Source organism: Halichoeres trimaculatus, unplaced genomic scaffold (assembly GCF_033239565.1).
Source record: "Halichoeres trimaculatus isolate MK-OKI-2021-1 unplaced genomic scaffold, fHalTri1.1 fHalTri1_scaffold_13, whole genome shotgun sequence".
Lineage (NCBI taxonomy): Eukaryota > Metazoa > Chordata > Actinopteri > Labriformes > Labridae > Halichoeres > Halichoeres trimaculatus.
In genome coordinates this window covers 26,279,698-26,299,369 of record NW_027437191.1, presented here as the reverse complement: position 1 = coordinate 26,299,369, position 19,672 = coordinate 26,279,698, and the positions used below count along the sequence as shown (strand labels likewise).

The window sequence follows — 19,672 nt, the reverse complement described above, 5'->3', positions numbered from 1 at the left end:
TTGACGACTGAAGAAGCAAAAAAAGAAAAAGAGAAGACGCAAGATAAAACAGTGCCCTCTGTTGCTTTTTAAAGATTATGTGTTTAGTTAGAGAGACAGGAAGTGGGATGAAGCGGAAGTGACGAGCATCCGCTGCACTTGCCCTACCAAGTGACATGAACAGCGCCCTCTGCTGTTTTAAAATGATCACGATGCAGTAACATCTCACGACACTGAATCTGTCTGATGTGTGAAAACCTCTGTTAACCTCTGGAGGTTTTCAGATGGCGTCCTACACCCTGCTGTTTGGGATGACTTGTCAGACGGGTCATGGTGTTGTGCAATGTGGCATCAGGCAGAGGGACCTACTCTCAGGTGGGACACGATCCTTGTGAGGACACCCGGACAGGCTGCGGTGATGCGGGTACAGACCGGTCACATGACCTGTACCATCACAACCCGGCGTCGGACACTTACTCTCCTTCTTCTCCCCCCTGGATGAGTCTGTGAAGGGACAGAGAGAGAGGATGAGCAGGAGCTGGAGCAGTGTGGACAGGAAAGCAGAACGTGGACACAGTTGGCGGAGACCAAATGTCATCGGCTTTGGCCCATGAGTTTGGCCGGTCCTTTTGTTCGAGATTTCTGCCAGCTGTGTCTCTGGTTTATTTAGCAAGTCACAGAGGTCTGGTGTTGTATCCATGGACAGAGAAACAAGTGACCAATCAGAGTTTGGAACACCAGAGTTGACTTCTCCTTCTAACCAGGATCAGGATCTTGGTCTAGTGAATGCACTGACCCGTCCTGAGCTGAACTCAGACTCTCCATCATAAAGTGATCTCTCCTATCGACCCTGAAACCGTCCTGTAGCGGTGTGAGTCTGCTGCGCAGCTGATGACTCCCTCTCAGAGGCGTTGAGGTGGTTTCTGAGTGGACGGGTAGAAGTAGGCCGCAGAGAGCGTCCCACAGATGGATTTGCTCTCCTAACACGCCGTGCAGATTGCCATTACTCATGCCTGACAAGTCGGCCGTCTGATGTTCCCACACCGGCCTATTTTAACAACATAAGCTGCTGTCAGAGAAAACGCATGCATCTGCAGAAAACACAAACTGTTGGTCCTGAATGCAGAAGAAGAGCGCATATTATCTCAATGCCAAGCATCTCTACAGGTTTTAAACAAGTTTTAGCAACCTGGAGGTCAGAAACTCAACAATAAAGCCTCCAACGTTTGAGCCGGATGAGCGTTAAAGTTTCAGTTCTGTGTTTTCTGCCTCAGGCTGTGAAGCGTTGAGGGTTAGGATAAGTCAGGCAGACAGGATAAACTTCCTCCCTCCTGACCCAAGGTCAAGTTTTTAGAGCTAAAGCTGATTCAGGTCAAATGTGAGGCAAAGAGGAGGAGAGGAGTTGGCACAAAAACACCATCTGATGACAGGTTTGGAGAAAGAGTTCAAAAATTCAACATTTGTAGAGAATAACAAGAACCCCATCGCTCCTATCGTGGTAATGTGACTTCTGTGAAAGCTAAAAGTTTAAAGCTGTTTCTGAATCTAAAAACCAAACTAAAGATGGTTTAATGAGTCTGAAACATTCAGCTCTGATGATGTGAACACTGTCGTAGTTTGACGGTGTGAAGATACACACGCTGACTCACTGACTGAACTAAATCTGCCATTGGAGGTCCACTCATTGAGGTATAAATAGTCCTGGCATGAAAAAGCGTCTTCTCTTATCCCCAGATGTGAAATATATCCGTGGAAACACCTCGAAGAGGAAACATTGGAGGGAGAACTCACACTTTGAGTGTTTTGTTGTGGTTCAGAGCTCAGAAAATAAAAACTATGTGTTTTGTTTACAGACAACGCAGATGATCACAATTTTCTAAAAGCTGAGAAGACAACACAGGTTCAGTCTCTTTCCTGACCACAGATGGATGTGGACTCAGGAGTTCAGTGTGGGTTTTGAAGGCCTACCTTTAGGGTAGTACGCCCTCTTCATCCCGTCGTGGTGCATCCTGGACTTCCTCTCCTCAGCTGAGCTGCTCAGCCTCGGGCTGTGCTCGCCGTGTCCACGGTGATGGTGGTGATGATCCCGGCGGGGAAATGTGTGCTCCGAAGCCATCCGGTCTCTCATGACCTTGGCCCGCTCCGACTCCAGGGCGATAGCCTTCTCCAGCAGCGACAGGTTCCCTTTCGCCATGTCGAACGTCTCATCCGAGCGATCGGATGCCACCGACGTAGTGTCCTCGTCTCCCTCCTGACTGCAGCTGGTCGGGTATCCTCTGGACGCCGGGCTCAGCTGCTCCTCCAGCTTCATCAGGTTCACCATGTCCGAGTAGCTGCGCTCCAGAGGCCTGGGCTCCTCGTGTGCCCCCTGCTGGCAACTGTTATACCTAAGAGGAGGAGGAGGAGGAGGAAGACTGGGTGTACACATCAAACATGTTGTGATAAAAAGACTCTATGTGGATAACGTACCTGTTCAGGTGATGCATCAGCTGCTGGTCCGTGGGATTCTGGAGCTGTTGGTGGTGGACGGCGTGCAGGACAGGCCGCTCAGGCGTCTCGCTCAGTTTCTGAGCCAGATCGAAGCACTGGTTCCTCAAACACTCCAGACTGCTGAGGCACACCTCCTCCTCGCTTTCATCCGCCTGAAGCCTCACCTGCCCATTAGCATGGCTGCCATCATCCACCATCGCTCCCTCTGAGTACCCGTCCTCCGGTAGCATGGCACCGTGACCCTGCGCCAAGAGCTTCAGGGAATCCACCGTCTCCCTGACCACGTCACTATCCAGGTCCACGCTCAGCTCACCCTTCCTGTCGCCCTGATCGCTGCCATCGTCATCGTCATCGTCTTCATCTTCTCCAGCGCTGTTGGAGGAGTTGCTGTTCATCTCAGACTCAGTCATGGCTTGGTAGGCGGCGTCCTCGGCGATCTTTCCCAGGTTGAGGAGCGACTTGGCAACCAGCTCGTCGTAATTCTCATACTCCTCTCCAGTGCCGTTGCCGGCGCTGATGGTGCAGCTGTTGTTGTTGTCGTCCTTCTGGATGGGAAGGAGCTTTGATTGTCCGACAGGTTTGTAGTGATTCTCTACTGCAGGAAACACACAAAGCAAAACACGGCCATCAGGATTCATGGCGTTCAGGTATCCAGACAGAAACAACGTCACCCTAACAGGCCGCTCACTCCCCTTAGCGTTCGCTCCATTAACAACAGAATCAAGAGACGACCAGTCAGAAAGACGAGGAATGAATCATTCTGAAGATAATAAACCATCTGTTCGTTTATAGAAGATGAAAAGGAAACCAAGCTCTCACACTCCTCTCTTATATCTCTGAATACATTAGCTGCTTCCCCCCGTTTACTCTCAAAAACACACCACCAAGAGCCCAGCTGAGTGAAGGAGCTGAGCGGGCCGCATGGGATTCTGGGACAGGGATGGGATTGAAGCGAGAGAAGGGGGATTGAGGGTGGAAGAGGGGGGATGATGAGTCAGCAGACCTCCTTTCCAGATTATTTGTGAGGTGCTGTCAGAGGAGATTAAGGACACGGGGTGTTTGGGGCGAAGGATTGAGGGAAAAGTTGTTGATCTACCAGAGATCCTGCTCATCATCCTCATCCAAACCAAGACCCACTCCAGCTGGACCCTTATTAGACTAGATTAAGGATCAGAACATGGGTCCCTCTCCGATATGGATTCTGATGGTTTCATATATTTGATAAAGCTTAATGTTTTTATACTTTTTATACTCTGGTATCTTCCATCAGGTGCTTTACTCAAAACATCAACACTTTCTGATTCTTCACGAAAGTGATCTTTGTGTGACCCAGCCAATCATGCACGCCCTATTTCTCAACCAACATAAACTCCCTGTAAAATGAAAAACATTTTCTTATCAGGTTCATATCTTGGTGAATTTGTCTAATTCATTCCCATCAACTGGTTCGCTCATGTTTAAAGACGTCCATGCACTTTCAGATGGTTTTGCTTAGGTGGACGAACATCATCATGTATGCTTCAGTTTCTGCAACAAAGAGACAGACCAGACATGGACCTGGTGGAAGTCCAGTGTAAGCGGACGTGTTTGAATTTCTGCATTTCATGGGCAGGAGTAAAAATATTTGTTCTAAAAACTCTGACACATCTGGAAGTCCCCTATTCGAGCTCAAGTGTGTATTATGTACTTTATCATAACCATGTCCATTGCTTTTTCAAAACGCTATCCGGTCAGTTTGAAATTTAGGATTCTTAAAATCTGTCCGAAGGAATTCAATCAGAGTCTCAAGTTTAAATTTGTTTTAAAGAAGTTTTGGGAGGAAACAACAAATGTATGCGAAGTTTTAACATGAATTTATAAATGTTTAAAAAGATATGTTAATATTTCTTTGGGCGTGCTTTTATTTTGAAGGACAAACAGGATGTGTTTGTTGATTTTAAGCACACACACACGATAATACAAAGGCATCATTTAGTAACAAAAAAAAAAAGAACTTTAAACTCACCGTGCTGGCGATTCTGCTCTTCCTCTTCTTCCTCCTCCTCCTCCTCCCCCTCGTCCTCCTGCTCCTCCTCATCATCACCATCCTCTACATCTTCCTCCTCCTCTTCCATCCCCTCCTCCTCCTCCTCTCCTTCCATCACCCTGTCTGCTCTCCCTACCTCTATCTCCTCATCCTCCTCCTCTTCCTCTCCCTGCTCCTCGTTGTCCTCAGAGAACTCATCCTCCCCGTCTCCATCTTCATCCTCCTCCGCTCTTTCCCCTTCCTCCTCCTCTTCATCCTCCTCCACTACCTCCCCCTGCTCCTTCCCCTCCCGCCTGACCTCCATGGCTTGGTTTTGGTAGCTGGTGTAAGCACCCGCATCCCCCTCCTCTTCCTCTTCTTCCTCGTCCCCGGGGCAGGAGGTGAGGAAGGGCCTCCTCTTGGCAGCTGGCTCCAGTGGCTGTTTTTCCAGAGCCTTCCTCTTCTTGGCCAGCGGGCAGCCGTAGACGCTGAGGTGAGACAAAGAGCACACACGATCAGAAGACATGTTTCTCCTCCTGGTTGATCCTCGGCATCTCCAACCTCATCGCTCCACTGCCAACAGATGCTAACAGACGCTAACAGCTACTAATGCTCTGGTCACACAACCTAAAACTGAGCCAATGGAGCTGCAACACATCTGATGCTGTGGAAGAAAGCTTAATGTGACAGAAATGTTCACAAAATAATCAAACTTTGTTTTTTCTAGTGCTCCCCCTAGAGGTATCCTTCAGTAAAACAGATGGTGCATGGTTACGTATAATTGCAGTAACGCCTACTACATAAATGCAAAGTGGCACTAAAAGCATAAAAAAAAACTAAAACAAAAAAGCAAAAGTCTTGAGTTGTTCTCTTCTGTCGGTATCAGAGGATCCATCAGAGGGAGTAACTGTGTGTGTAAAAGGCAAAGGTCAAACTGCTGGTCCTCCCTTGGTGCGCTCACACACAGCGCTGGATTTCCACTCGCCCTCACAGAGAAGACGAAGAAGAAAAAGAAGAAGACGAAGGATCAGCCTCCAAAAAAACCAAAGCTTATTCAACCGGGGCCTCAATTACGCAAATCCCATTATAGTCATTAACTGTTGGGAAAATTCAGCTTTAATTGCTCCAAAACAGCAAGCACAATTATACAGGGCTTTAATGTGGATTTTAGGAAATCAATTAGTGCATTTCCATATGAAAGAGCTTATTTTGTGTTTGGAGGGCGAGTTGGAGGAGGTGACGCTGTTTTACGGATTCTAAGCGGGAAGTGTTTGTCAGACAAACCTGCTGACATCAAACCATCTCCAACATTTCACATTATCATTCTGATTTCTCTGTCTTAAAGTGGCAAAGGGACAGTTTTCTGTCTGAATCATGAACTGCTTTGAGTGAAAACTTCTGAGGGCAGTGGAACGTCACAAGAGACAAAGACTGTTTGACAAAATCTGCAACAACTCCAACTAACACCTCAGAATATTTCTCTTTATCTCTTCACTAAACATTCAGAGAAATCCTTCAACCACAGGACGACCACAACTTAACTGGTAAAATACTATAAACTAAAACCATGATACTTTTTTCAACCAAACAAATTTCTACTATTTTTCAATGTAAAGCAAATGACACCTATCTGTGGAAATACTTGATTATGATTGGTCAAAACCTTATAACAACAGCAACAACCTAATCTAGTGTCATATTACACCTGTTTGTAAAAAGTAGTCCGTCTCAGCCCTTTGCTTGTTGACACTGTGGTAAAAACTTAAGTGCTTGTCTCATACTGGGCTCAATCTGTCAGGATTCTCTTTTGCTTTAAAGGCTTTTGCACAACAATGCCGACATGAATAAGGCATGAAATTTTGAAAAACTTGGAGGTGTGATATTCAATCTCTGCAGCTATTCTCCTCCAAACTATCTCTTTGTAATCATTGTCTTGGTAGTTTTTAAGTCTTTAGTCGTATAAACCTGAGTGCTGGGAAACAAACACAATCAATGTTGAACAATGTGCGTTTTAATTGGTTGGATGTGTTTTCATTGCAAGTGAAACTTTGGAAGAATCGACCTCCATCCAAAAAAAAGCCACAATTTCACTCAGCAAAAAAACATTATTGGTGTGAAAGCTTGCATTGAAAAACAGAAGGTTCGAAAAAAAAATATGCATCTGGTATGCATAGGGCTTTAGGAGTACTTCTTTTAGTCTTCATTTTGTCCACCTGATGCCCTTGTATTACCTTCACATGATTCACAGCTCATAAAAATCTCTATTTTTCTCTCCCTGGTTTTGTGTTAAAGCCTTATTTCCCTCTAATAAACTCTTCTCAGGCTCCCTATTTCTTTAAGAATTAATGTTAAAGTATTTTTTTTCTTATTTTTAAAGCTCTACACAGCCATTATATTGCAGCTCCATCACTGAGGGTGTGGAATATTCAATATCAAAGGCAAAGTGCTGTCTACCATTGAGATTATTTTCTACATCCCCATTTGAGACCACATTTAAAGGGGGTATTGTGCTTTTTTTGTCTGTGTTATGTTCCTCTGGTGCCTCAACATGTCTTTACATGATATACAGCTTTAGAAAACACTTACTTCAGCCTTTGCCTAAAACACTTAATTTTAAGCTGCTGTCTCTTTAAGGCTCCCTGCTCCACAAACCCCCCTCGCTCTGATTGGCCAGCCATTTGAAGGCCTGTCTGGGGGCAGATCTCTGGGAAGTCCTTGATGGTGAAGGGCAAGTTAAGAAATCCTCCCCTGGTGAGGTCTGGGGCTATTTTTGAAGGTGTCAGGGATTATTATAACGTATTAATATGTAGGGGTTTGAAAATCTGCACAACAATAGTCAAAATAGCGGATAAACCTCTGATTCAGTCTGAGACAGAGAAGAGAGATTAAATCGGTTTAGTTCACCGTACATCACCGTGATACACATTCCCATCAGATAACACAGTCCCTCTCCTCAAATGAGCCCTCAGTCTCTACTTTACAGGCTGTCAGGATGAAGGCTGTGTGTGTGTGTGTGTGTGTGTGTGTGTGTGTGTGTGTGTGTGTGTGTGTGTGTGTGTGTGTGTGTGTGTGTCTGTGTGTGTGTGTGTGTGTGTGTGTGTGTGTGTGTGTGTGTGTGTGTGTGTGTGTATGTGTGTGTGTATGTGTGTGTGTGTGTGTGACCTCGGCCACCTTGCTGTCTCCCGCCAATTAAAATTCTGGTGGTAATTAAAGCAGATCAGAAACCAGGGAATGCTGCAGACAAGGGCGAGAGACTATGCATGGTAATTATGTGCATGGAGAGAGAGAGGAGGGGCTCACTTCATATTTCAGCTCTGAACTGATCTGCTGCAGTCTGGGAGGATGCACTCTGATTAAAGACAAAATAAAACTCAGCTGGTGATATGGACCACGTGATCACTCAGAGGATGGTTGCTTTGAGATTTAAACACATGTTACATGTTGTTGTGTTTATCATGAAGTCCATCAACGCAGCTGATCCATGAGCTCTTCTCCTGGAGTCCAGAGCTCTTTGTTTCCTCTCTGTGTGCAGACTCTGGACTGGAGAATAAAGAGCGCTCTATGTTATCTCCATGTGAGACCAGTCTCTGTGAGGATGGGACTGCAGTTCAATTATCTGGACTCAGATGCTTGTGTTCCTTTTGTTGTGTCTGTGATGTGGACTGAAACCTCTCTAAGGACACCTGTAGTCAACACTTAGCTCAAATCAAACACCTGAGATCCATTTTAGTCCCAGTAATGACTCTAAAGTTTGTACAGACAGTTTTTGTGTCTCCCAGGACACATAGAGTTCAGAACTCCACTTCCTCTCTCTGAGGAAACCTGGAGACAACAAGGGTCTCAAAGTGATCACCTGTAGTTCATGATGTCTCTGTGAGGACCCTGAAGTCAGTTTTCCACCTAAATGAGAAGACCGTTGTTGTTCTTTCCATGGAAACCAGGTGAGTGAATCCAACGTAAAGCACAGCATCAATCATCTTTACAGACTTCCACACAGAGAACAGGACTAAATCTAGATGAATCCATAGGGTGTTACAGCGTTGGCATTGTTTTGTCTGTTTTATTGGTGATGAACGTGGATATTCAGGTGAATGGCTATGCTCAGCTTATGTTTGATAGTTGTTGGCTGAAAATCTGCAATGTTAAGAGTATTCTGGATTTAATGAGGATTCTGGAAATAACGAGAATTATTAAACATTAAGAGAAGTCTGGATCGTTACTGGAATGCTGGATTGTTGTGAAATTTTGAAACATTTTGAGAATTCTAGATTGTGATGAGGGTTCAGGAAGGTTTCAAGAATTCTTGAAAGTCAGGAAAATCCTTGACTGCACAAATTCCAGAATGCTATGAGACTTCTGGATTGTTACAAGAATTCTGGAATGCTACTAAAATTCAAGAATGTGATGAGGATTCTGAAATGAAACAAGGGTTCAAGAAGGTTACGGTAATTCTAGAATGCTTACAAAATAGAACTCTAGAATGAAAATTTAAAAAATAAAGAAATGGAATGTTTTGGGGATCTTAGAACATTGTAAAAGTTCTGGAATGACACAAGAACTCTTGAATTTTACAAAATTTTGATTGTTCCATGTATTCCAGAATGTTACATGACTTCTGGATGGTTACAAGAATCTTAAAATTGAACAAGAATTCTGGAATGTTACAAGGATTCTAGAATGTTATGAAAATTCCATTATGTTACAAGAATTTTAGAATATTACAAAACTTTTTGAAAGTTATCAAAATTCCAGAATGTTTTTAGAGTTCAAAATTGTAACATGAATTCCAGAATGTAACATGACTTCTGGATTGTTACAAGTATTTTAAAATTCTGGAATGTTATAAAGAATCTCGAATGTTATAGGAATTCTTGAACATTGCGTGTTGCAAGTTTAGAAAGTTACTTAACTGCGATTTGTTATGAGAATTCTGGAATGACATGGTAGTTCTAGAAAGTCAGAGGCCAGTTGTCCAGTTGTCCAGTTTCTTTGGCCCTGAGGTGTGCTTGTATTCAGCTTAACCTGAGGTCAGTCACTGTTCCGTTTCTGTTGTGTAAACCTGAACTTACTTTGGTCTTTTTGCTGATCTAGGCCCTGTCTCTGGACTCCTTTTGTTAAAAGTAGCCTCTGAAGTGAGACCGAAACATTAGTTTGTATAAAGACAGACTCTGCTGATGGTTAAAGTTACTAACTGTGGTTTTATTAGTATCAGGTTTGGTGTCTGTGATTCAGAGTGATTCAGAAACCTCCTCAAAGTGACGCTCACACCTCGCTCTGTGAGCTCAGGAAGGGGACTTAAAGGAGACATGGGTGGGGAGGTACAGGAGGGGGGAGTAATGTGGGCGACACAATGTTCACATCCTATACTAGTGGTTGCCATGGGAGACAGGCTGCATCCCTCCTGGTCCTCGTACTGCAGCAGCAGCCACACAGTGCTGTCGCCATGGTGACATCCTCCAGAGAGAGAGGGAGAGAGAAGGAACAAGCCAGGGAGAAAGAGACAAAGAAAGGTAGGAGAGGAAGAAAGAAGCAGAGAGGGGAGCAGGGACTCTGAACCAAAACACACACGCACACACACACACACACACACACACACACACACACACACACACACACACACACACACACTCCACCTCCCCCAGCTCACTGAGTACAGTGAAAGCAGGAACTACGTCTGCTTCAGGAAGTTGTGGATTCCAGCAGGAGGGAACAGACAAGGGAAGGATGTGAGGATGTGGAGGTCTTAAATCAGGAGGTTTGGAGAAAGGTTCAAAGGATAAAAAACACACCTCTGAAGCTCTTTACACCTCTCTCTACTCTCAGGTAGACTGGGAGTCTGACTCTAATGATGGGACTCAGACTGTCAGCTCATACAGGCTTGAAAGCACTGTTTGGATTCAGTCCAGCAAACTACTTTCATAGCTCAAACAGTTAGTGGATTTTCAAGATAACACAAACAACTGTATTGGTTAAAAAATGATGACCTCTCTTTATTCCATTCCTTGACTGTTATGTTCAAGATTGAAAAATATCCGATGGGTTGGACAAAGGCATTAAAAGATGTTTTTGATGATTTGGAGTTCAGAGATTTTGTTTTGTACTTATCAAACAGCAACCTGCAGTGGAAAATCATTGCAGTTCTTCTGGCGTCAACTTGGGGCTGGGCTCTGCAATATTTATGATATACCATTTGATATTTCAACTTCAGATATTTACAACTTTCATCTTCAAATCTCATTCTTATCTTATATAAAACGGCAGGAGTCTATCAAACATAACGACATTTGCAATAACCTGACTGACTATGAGGATGTAAGCAATAATCACTCATTACTTTGTTTAACCCTTTGTGTTCATGAACAGTAACTGTTTGTATTTCTTGGTGCAATAATAGCTTCACTTGATCTCAACCCTTAATGTGTGCTGTACCTCTTAACCCACTTATTAGTAACATATTTTTCATGTAAATCATAGTTCTGTATGTATCATTTTCAGATTACATGTGTTTTGTTTTATTCTATATTTTCCTATTATCATGTTTCCATCGTACACTTTACTGCTCTTATTCTGTGAATCTCTTCATTGTTGGACAAATTAAGAATTATCGTATTATGAAGAACATATTTTTAAACACATACATTTTGAAAGTCTTGCAGCAGAGTTCATACATATAGAAAACATTGTTGTGTCACATCTATCTTACCGTTAGCATGTAAAAATAAAGAATTTTACGATTGGATCACTACCTAATGCCGCCCCCTGATGGCTGGGTGGAGTAATGACTCCATCACTGCGTTGAGTAATGACTTCTCTGATATCTTTGTGTTAAGCTGAATGTTTTCAGCCGTCATGGGGCGTTCTTATCCCCATAAATCATTTCATTGAGTTATTAAAGAGGTGAAAACACTCTCTGATGCATGCTCATTAGCCTGATTGCTAATTAGAAAACAACTTTACTCCATTTATTTAACACACTCCTGTCTCTTGACTCCTTATTAACGACGACTGTGTTGAGGAGCAGTTTATATTCCATCAGAGGAGGTTAAATAAAAACACAACACACGGCTCATAAAGAGTGTGAGCATCTTTCGTTTGCTCAAAGGTCAGAGCTGACGTGATGGTCAGGGGAAAGTTCAGGGAAGTTAACTTCATTTGAAATACTCACACCTTGGAAAAAGAGGAAAAGTCTCAAGACACTGATGATTTATCTAAAACATCTCACATCTCTGAAAGGTCTCATGCTGCTTTTAAAGTCTTATCCTGTAAAGATGATCGTCTCAGTATTTTGAGACGTAGTATTTTTGGATTTCTGTTGTTATTTTTTGTTTAGCTCTGTGCCTGTGTATGTGTGTGAGTGTGCGTGTGTGTGTGTGTAAAATGCTGGAATTTCCTGAGCTTCTTTGTGCCCTTCACAGCACCATCAGTCTGCTCTGCCAGCGATTCGCCATCCTGCCCTTCTCATTATCTCTCAGTTACCTCAGGCGCCAAACCACCACTGTCCTGAGCCATGCAACCTCTTTATGCCAGCCACCCACCCACACACACACACACACACACACACACACACACACACACACACACACACACACACACACACACACACACACACACACACACACACACACACACACACACACACACACACAGGAGCCTCTACGCTGAGTAAAAGACAGCACAGATGCTTGAAAATGACCTGAAAACATACCGAGTGCTTTGATTTCATAATGGATGTTTTGTTTGAAATAAATATGCTGTGAAAATAAAAAGAGCTTAAAATTCTTCCCCCACACATTTAGATAACATGGTCTGTGCATGAAACTCTATGGTCTATTTCTACATACATGGAGCAATGATACATACTCAGACTAAAAATGATTTTAATTTTTGCTTTCTGCAGAAAAAACACAAGACTCATACATATTTTGAATACACTTTTCAGGCTAATAGCTCCCGTTGTAGTTTCTGATCTGAGTCTGCCTGCAGAGGGTTTTTACTCTCGAGCTGAAGTGAGTCACAGAAGCGTCACTTTTTGCAGCGGCCCCCTGTGTTTGTTACTAATTCACTGTTTCTAAAGGTGCCAGAGACCTGACGCAGAAGCCATCCAGCACTTCGGCCCCTTAGGCTGCAGGACAGCCATCGGTCGGTGTGACCCGAGCACTTTGCAGCTTCGCGCTCAGTGATTGTTTTTTCTGGTGACTGAGAGCAGAATTCACTGAGCACAGGGCTAAAATCTGCAAACCGGCCCTGGTCCAGGTGGTTTAAGAGCAAGACTTGAGCTGGATCGTTAAGAGATAACTTGATTTGTGACCTGCACAGCCATACTGCCCTCTCACAACAGAATCTGCACAATGCTCTGAGTATTTTCAATTTTCAGTATTTTATATTCATAAAAATATTTGGTAACCTTTTTTAAAATTATGGAATGAAACAAGAATTCTAGACTGTTAAGAGATTCCTGGAATGTTACTGGAATTCAAGAAGAATTCAAAAAGTTTTTCAGTATAAGATCGCAGGGACCCCTAGATTGTATATCTAGTCATGATCCCTGAGGATTTGATTCATAAAGAGGATATTTACCTTTTTAGAACCATGATTCTTGCATGTAAGAAGGCTGTCACCAGGAACTGGTTAAAAAAAAAGGATCATCCAAGCCCAACACAGTGGTTGGCAATAGTAGAAGAACTGTATTCCATAAAAAAAAACTAACGTATTACTTGCGGACTTAAGCACAGATCCATTATTGATGCTAGAAGAAATGAAAAAAATTACAAGAGTAAAAAGGCAGATAGTGATCCTTCATAATAAATTTAAAAAAGTTGAAAAGTATGTACATATGTATATATGTTGACATGTATAGAGATATATAGATATATAACCATTGAGTAGACCCTCCATATATTTGTTTGTATGTATATGTTTTGTTGTGCATTTTTTTGATAAAGTTACATAAAGCAAATAAAAAGTTAAAAAAAAATAGTTTTTCCATTGATCTGGATTCATAATGTTAAGTTTCTCATTTTTTCTGATCTGTAATAAGAATTCTAGATTATTGAGAGATTTTGTAAATGTCAGAATTCTTACATGTTACTGTGATTCTGGAATTTGATGATTATTCTGGAATTTGATGATTATTCTGGAATTTGATGATTATTCTGGAATTTGATCAAAATTCTGGAATTTGATCAAAATTCTAGAAATTTTAAATAGTAAATGTTCTTAATAAAGTTTAGTTTCTTTTTCTGAATTGTATCATGAATTCTGGAGTGTTGGGAGATCTCTGGAATATCAGAGTTCTGGAACTCTTACAAGGGTGTTGGAAGGATTTGGGGACAGAGGAGAACATGTACCACAGGCTGAACCATACAATCTAATATAACATAATATTAAGTGAATAAGAGCTAAGTTACAACATATTAATTCATAAAAAAGAAGAATATTTATATGTTGTAAAAATTCCTGAAAATGATTAAATCACCACATGAGGATCTCCTTATTGGTTCATTACCAGTTCATCATTGCTGGAGGGGCGAGGCCTTAAACACTAAGGTATTCCCACAGCTTCACTCCATGAAAAGCCTCTCCTTTTTAACCACTAGTCTTTCTCATTTTGTAGAAATAATCTGAGCAAAATGAGCAAAGTTTTTATAGTTAGCAGATTTTCTCACTCTACTTACTCTACTCTAAAGAGCTGCACAGAAACTGAACGCTCAGACTTCAACCCTGAAAATCGTCTTACTGGTGCAACTCAAACTCTGAGTTTGCTGATTACCTGTGACTTAAAACAGGATTTAAGATCATTTTAAAAAAACTGTTAACTTTCTTCTTTCATGAATGACTCATCTTAATTCCTCATTGTACATAAAAACACATTCAGCAGCATTCTCAGATAAAAGATGTCATCATGAAATCTTCTCCTCTTCCATCTACAGACAATATTTCTCCTACAGCACCAAGAAAATGCTCTAAATCTTTTATTCTCAGAAGATGAAATATTTGGAGCAGTCGGTACCTGCGGTGTCTGGCGTACTTCCCGCTGACGTGACCGCTGCCATCACAGCCTGGAGTGGGACAGCTGAGAAGGAAACACACAGACACGGTCAAAACAAACACATACGTTTCATCTGAATCTGTCTTTTTGTTTCTTGGAAGAATGATTTTTCTCTGGTATAAAAACTCTTTGCTTTGAGAATGTTTTTGTATTTTGGCTTCACTTTTTTAAGGAAGAGGAGGCGTGTCTTCCATGTTTAACAGTCAGTGATCTTAGTATCCCGTTAGTGTGAGAGCCAAAATGTACGAAATGAGCTTTGACTCCTCGTTCCCTCTGCAGCTCAGGGTTTGGATCATCATCAGTAGGAAGTTAAAATGTAAAAATCAGTAACCAAGATAATGATTTTTGGGTATTATTTTCATGTGGCATTAATTTTCTAGCACGCCGACTCATTCACTGAGCGTGCTCCTCCCTCAGCAGCAGGTCTAAGTGTTTCTGTCTGCTCCTCTCTCATGTTTTTCTCTCCTTCGTGGTTGCAGTCGGCAGCAGATTTCTCAGGAGCTCTGAGTCACTCCTCTGCAGCTCACAGGCTTCTCTGCCCTAAAGACACGCAGACCGCCAGCCAACGCACGCCGCCAGGCTTCAGGGACTACACACCCACGACCTCTGACCCCGCACTGCAGAGCTCCGCCCACCCTCCACCCAACATCACCTGATCTGTACACCGCGCTAACTGCAGGCTAAAACCAGAGCGGCACGATGAAGACGAGGATGAAGACGATGATGAAGACTTCACATCACGAGCGGAGGAGGAGGAGGAGGAGGAGGAGGAGGAAGGATAAATGTGGAGGGAGACAAAAATGAGGAGGAGGAGGGAGACGAGGCAGAGGAGGAGGAGATTACGAGGAAGAAAAGGGGTTAAAAAGGAGCAGAAAGAAAAGACAGAAAGAGGAGGAAGAGGAGGAAGAGGAGAGCAGTAAAAATAAAGGAGGAGAAACAAAAGAATGAAGAGAAGCTTGAGCAAGATGTGATGGAGGGAGACTTGAGATTAAAAAGGGGGAAAGAAGGAAGAGGAGGAAAAGGTGGAAAAGAGGGGAAAAGAGAAAGAGGGAAAGAAAAAGGAGGCAGTTGGTTTAAGGTGAAGCCGCTCATCAATCTGTGCAAGCAAAGACTGATAGTGTGGACTTATTGATCCAAACACAGCTGTGTGTGAGTGTGTGTGAGTGTGTGTTCTCCCATTCCCATTACAATGTCAAACGCACTCCAATCATGATAAATACCCAAAATGCCTCAGCATAACCTTGGCGTAACCTCAGCATAGCATAACCACAACATAGCGGATCCTTGTCATAACGTTTGCGAAGCATATCTTGGCCCAACCTCTGCTTAACCCTGACTCATTGTAAGCAGATAGAGTCGTCTTTCCTCAGACTAACTTTTCCTTCTTCCACTCAGACTTTGACTCGTTTCCAGAGCAACCCAACATCCCTTTCAGGAAGTCTCTGACCCTGTCTCGGATAAAGAGCTGTTTCCAAACATCCAGACAACGAAAGAAAAAAGGGGAAAATGGACATGTTCAGCTTGTTTTGCACTGATCCAGAATCCCCTCCGACACGGAGAAGACTCTGTAACTCTGATTTTGAAGTATTTGATAAGTTTGGCTGATGGTACCCAAGTACTCCAAATCCCACAGACACAGACTTTGAGACACATTCACAGTTATGTGAAGTATTGAGTGCTGTCCCACTGACCGATTATCTGAGCTCTGGGATCCATCCTTTAAAGTACACGCTCTGAAAGTCTGCTTAGATTTTCATGTTTGTGTATTGAAGCAGTTTTTAATTTCAGTTTGTTACTCAGTGCTGTCACAGTATCAGAATCTCACAAACAAAATCAAAGATTATGATCTTATCCTGATACAACGGAGGAAGACACCAAGGTTAAAGTTGTACGGATGTAACTACACTTCATCTCTTTGTTATTGTAAACTCCTCTTAAAATGAGCAGAGAGAGTCTGTAAATATAACTGTACCAAAAAAAGAAGTAGGAGACGACCTGATAAACTGACAACACAACAGGCTCAAAGTCCGACATATGAGAACACTAGGCTGAACTAAGGGAGCTTTTCAACCAGAGGCTTGACACAACATTCAAACTGGGCTCCTCCTCTTTGTATCAGTGGCAGCAGCACATCTACAGCCTGACATTGACAAAACACTAACAAGAACAGCTCCTCCCTACCTGGGGCCCCTCATCCAGGTCTACACTCCTTCTCGCCCACTACGCTCTGCTTGTGAAAGATGCCTGGTGCTCCCAGCCCAGCGCGGCTCCAAATCTCTAGCCAGACTCTTCTCCTCTGTTGTTCCCAAATGGTGAAATGAATTACCTAACTCTATACAATCCACAGAGTCCCTTTCTACTTTAAGAGATGTCTGAAGACTCATCCGTTCAGGGAACACTTGAGCACTAAATCTGACCAATATGGGATTTTTGGGGCCAATGCCGATACTGATACTGGGGGCAAAAAAAAGCTGATATCCAATATATCGGCCAATATCCGATATATCGGCTGATATATATAATAAATTCATTGATAGGCAAAGTCACTTGCGCACCGGGTGCTCTGTGATTGGCTGAGGTAACCATGCTTACTTCTTGCCCAAAAATGCCCCAAAATGGCCAAAACAACCAAAACATTGACATACAGAGGAGAGGGTCGAAGCAGACACAGATACTGACACGCATGGATAGACGCTCATAGGAGACGATTGAGCAGGATTATTCCTGTAAAAGTTGACATTCCATTTTTTTAAGAAAATCCAGACCATACCTTTAGTGGCTACTACGGTTTGTTTTATAGTTTGTACTAACGCATTTAGCATAAGCAATTTTTCATTGTAGTGATTAGCATTTAAGCTATCAGCTATGCTCTCTTCTGTTTTGAAAATCATCAGAAAACATTCATCCAGATATAAAGACATAATTTTAAGACACGCATATAAGTTGTTAAGACAACTGAAAAAGTATTCAAATTAGACTGACACTTCTCCCTTTCTCTTTTATTCACATGACCAGCAGTATGCAGTACGGGCTCAGGTGATTAATTGGCCTTGATGAAGGTAAACTTAAGTTTATTGGCTTTTTGCTAAGCCTGTCACAAAACAGTTTATTTTTTCCTATTTAACTTCTTTTAACAAACACAGTATTTAACATGAGCTAATGTGTTTCAAATGCACTTTGTGAGAACATGTCTCAGTGTATTCAGAGATACAGACTGTAGGGGGCTGTTATTAGCCAATCAGAATCCAGCATTCATCAGCAGCTCTGCCGAACTCATAATGTGGCATTTCTTGTATTTGAATGACATCTTAACCAAAATCTTGGCGCCAGAGGAAGGGTCAGTCAGAGCTTCATCCTCAGAGGAACATGAATATCAAACGTGTTTCATGAGCCGATCGTGGAGCAGAGAGTTGGATATTAAGGGGCGTGATGCAGCAGAACGTGTGTCTCTGATTCCCTCTGAGCCGACAGATGTGAGGCATTTATTCTGTAATCAGCATTAAGTCATGGAAGACTTTTAATATCACAGCCACACGTCTTTCTCCTGAAATCTGCCGCCACAATGACAAATTCATTTGTGTATGTTTATCCCTGCAGATTAGTCCCATTAGTCAGGGACGTTCAATTAAAGAGGAATATTTCAGCGCCTGACTCATCTCTGCGTCTTCAGAGTCTCTCTGTCCACGTCCGGCCCCGTCTGCTCGGCCCTCAGCAGCACCCGTCAGATTTAGATTCAGGGTGAATCACGGCAAGTTTCTGCTCCTCTGCTCGGGCCGCGCTCTGCGCAGACGAGACACGTTGTTTACAGTAACGCAGTGACCCAGATCAGACTGGGATCAACCCTAATCTGCTGCGCACACCAATATTTGTCAGTTTTACTAAATGGGATTAAGTGAAGCAGAAAGTTCTCCCTGTGCACTCACACTCTCTCTCTCTCTCTCTCTCTCTCATACACACACACACACACAGGTAGAAGTCATATTCAGCATTAGCTGTCAGCAGCTGCTGGAGCTCCTGCAGCAGTCGTTCTGTGAAATGATGAATTATTGGTTGAATCTGATGTAGTCGTGAAGCAGCTGGGTCACACATGAACAGATCTATAACTGAGCCTCATAAACACACAATCTCCCAAGATGAATCTGCTCTGGCAGAGAGTTTCATGGTCCCAAACATGAGGTCTGTGCTCCAGCTGTTTAACCTCACTGTAAACTGCTCACAGGTGAAGTAAAGTCACCTCCATAAAGACGCTCTTCTGCGTCCGGATCATGAGCAGGATCATTCTTTACTAAGCTTTAAAGGAAGACCTGCAGCAGGCTCTGAGGCCGCTGTGCAGCATTCGGAGTGTGAACGTGTCCTCTACCTGTTATTAAAACCCTGCTGAGCTGCAGCCCCGTGAGGAACATCATCATTTAACGTCATGCCAAGGACGCCGTTTCATGTTCTTGAGAAGTTTGACTCGGATTCCTGAGTGACTGCATCAAACAACACGTGCATCGTGTCAGCACTGTTTGACTCCTCATGCAGCTTTAAAGTGGATTGCAGTGACCACTGTGGCTAGAATTGGTGGTGTTTTTTAGGACAAAGACTCTATTTCCCATGAGCACCATCACCCACTGTTATATATGGTGAGTTCCATTTACATCTGAACTGGGAAGAGGGTAATGGGAATGACGTGATCCCTGATTTAAAAGCGCTCTAGTTGCTAATACATCTACCAGGCCATTAGCTGTTGTTAGCCATTGTTAGCATGCCCTGCGTTGTGGTTTGCACATACCACCAGAATGTAAATAACACTAGAGCAAGATTTCTATATATTAACATCAAACAATACTGTTTATATGGCTGATTTAGTGCCACAAACATGAGTCAAAAATGCTAAAATAAAGAGATTTTTACTGTTTACACCTGGGGCAGCCATCTTTGATTGTAAACTTAGGAGGGGGTGTGGACCCATTGACTTCCCAGTAGGAAATTCCAACCATTCGAGTTGAAAGTTCCCAGTAGGAACTTGTAAATCTTGACTTCATAAATCTTCTTTCTGACACTGCTTTTCTTTGTTCAAGACTTTTACCAGCATGCAAAGCAACATATTTTGATTTGTTGTAGTTCTCACCAAGCGGTTCAGTTCAGTTAGTCTCAGCACGACATGC

The 19,672-nt window shown here is 42.9% G+C and overlaps 1 protein-coding gene across 5 annotated transcripts in view; it reads right to left on the bottom strand.

Annotated features, from left to right (window-relative positions):
- Positions 1-19,672, bottom strand: part of myt1la (myelin transcription factor 1-like, a) — a 73,436-nt gene that overhangs the window by 28,002 nt on the left and 25,762 nt on the right. For all 5 annotated transcript variants that reach the window (XM_074684921.1, XM_074684923.1, XM_074684920.1 and 2 more), the window contains exons 5-9: positions 14,484-14,546; positions 4,475-4,962; positions 2,449-3,064; positions 1,948-2,366; positions 349-483 (exon numbers count right to left, since the gene is read on the bottom strand). In XM_074684921.1, coding sequence (XP_074541022.1) covers positions 349-483; positions 1,948-2,366; positions 2,449-3,064; positions 4,475-4,962; positions 14,484-14,546 — 1,721 coding nt within the window. The remainder of the gene's footprint in view (positions 1-348; positions 484-1,947; positions 2,367-2,448; positions 3,065-4,474; positions 4,963-14,483; positions 14,547-19,672) is intronic.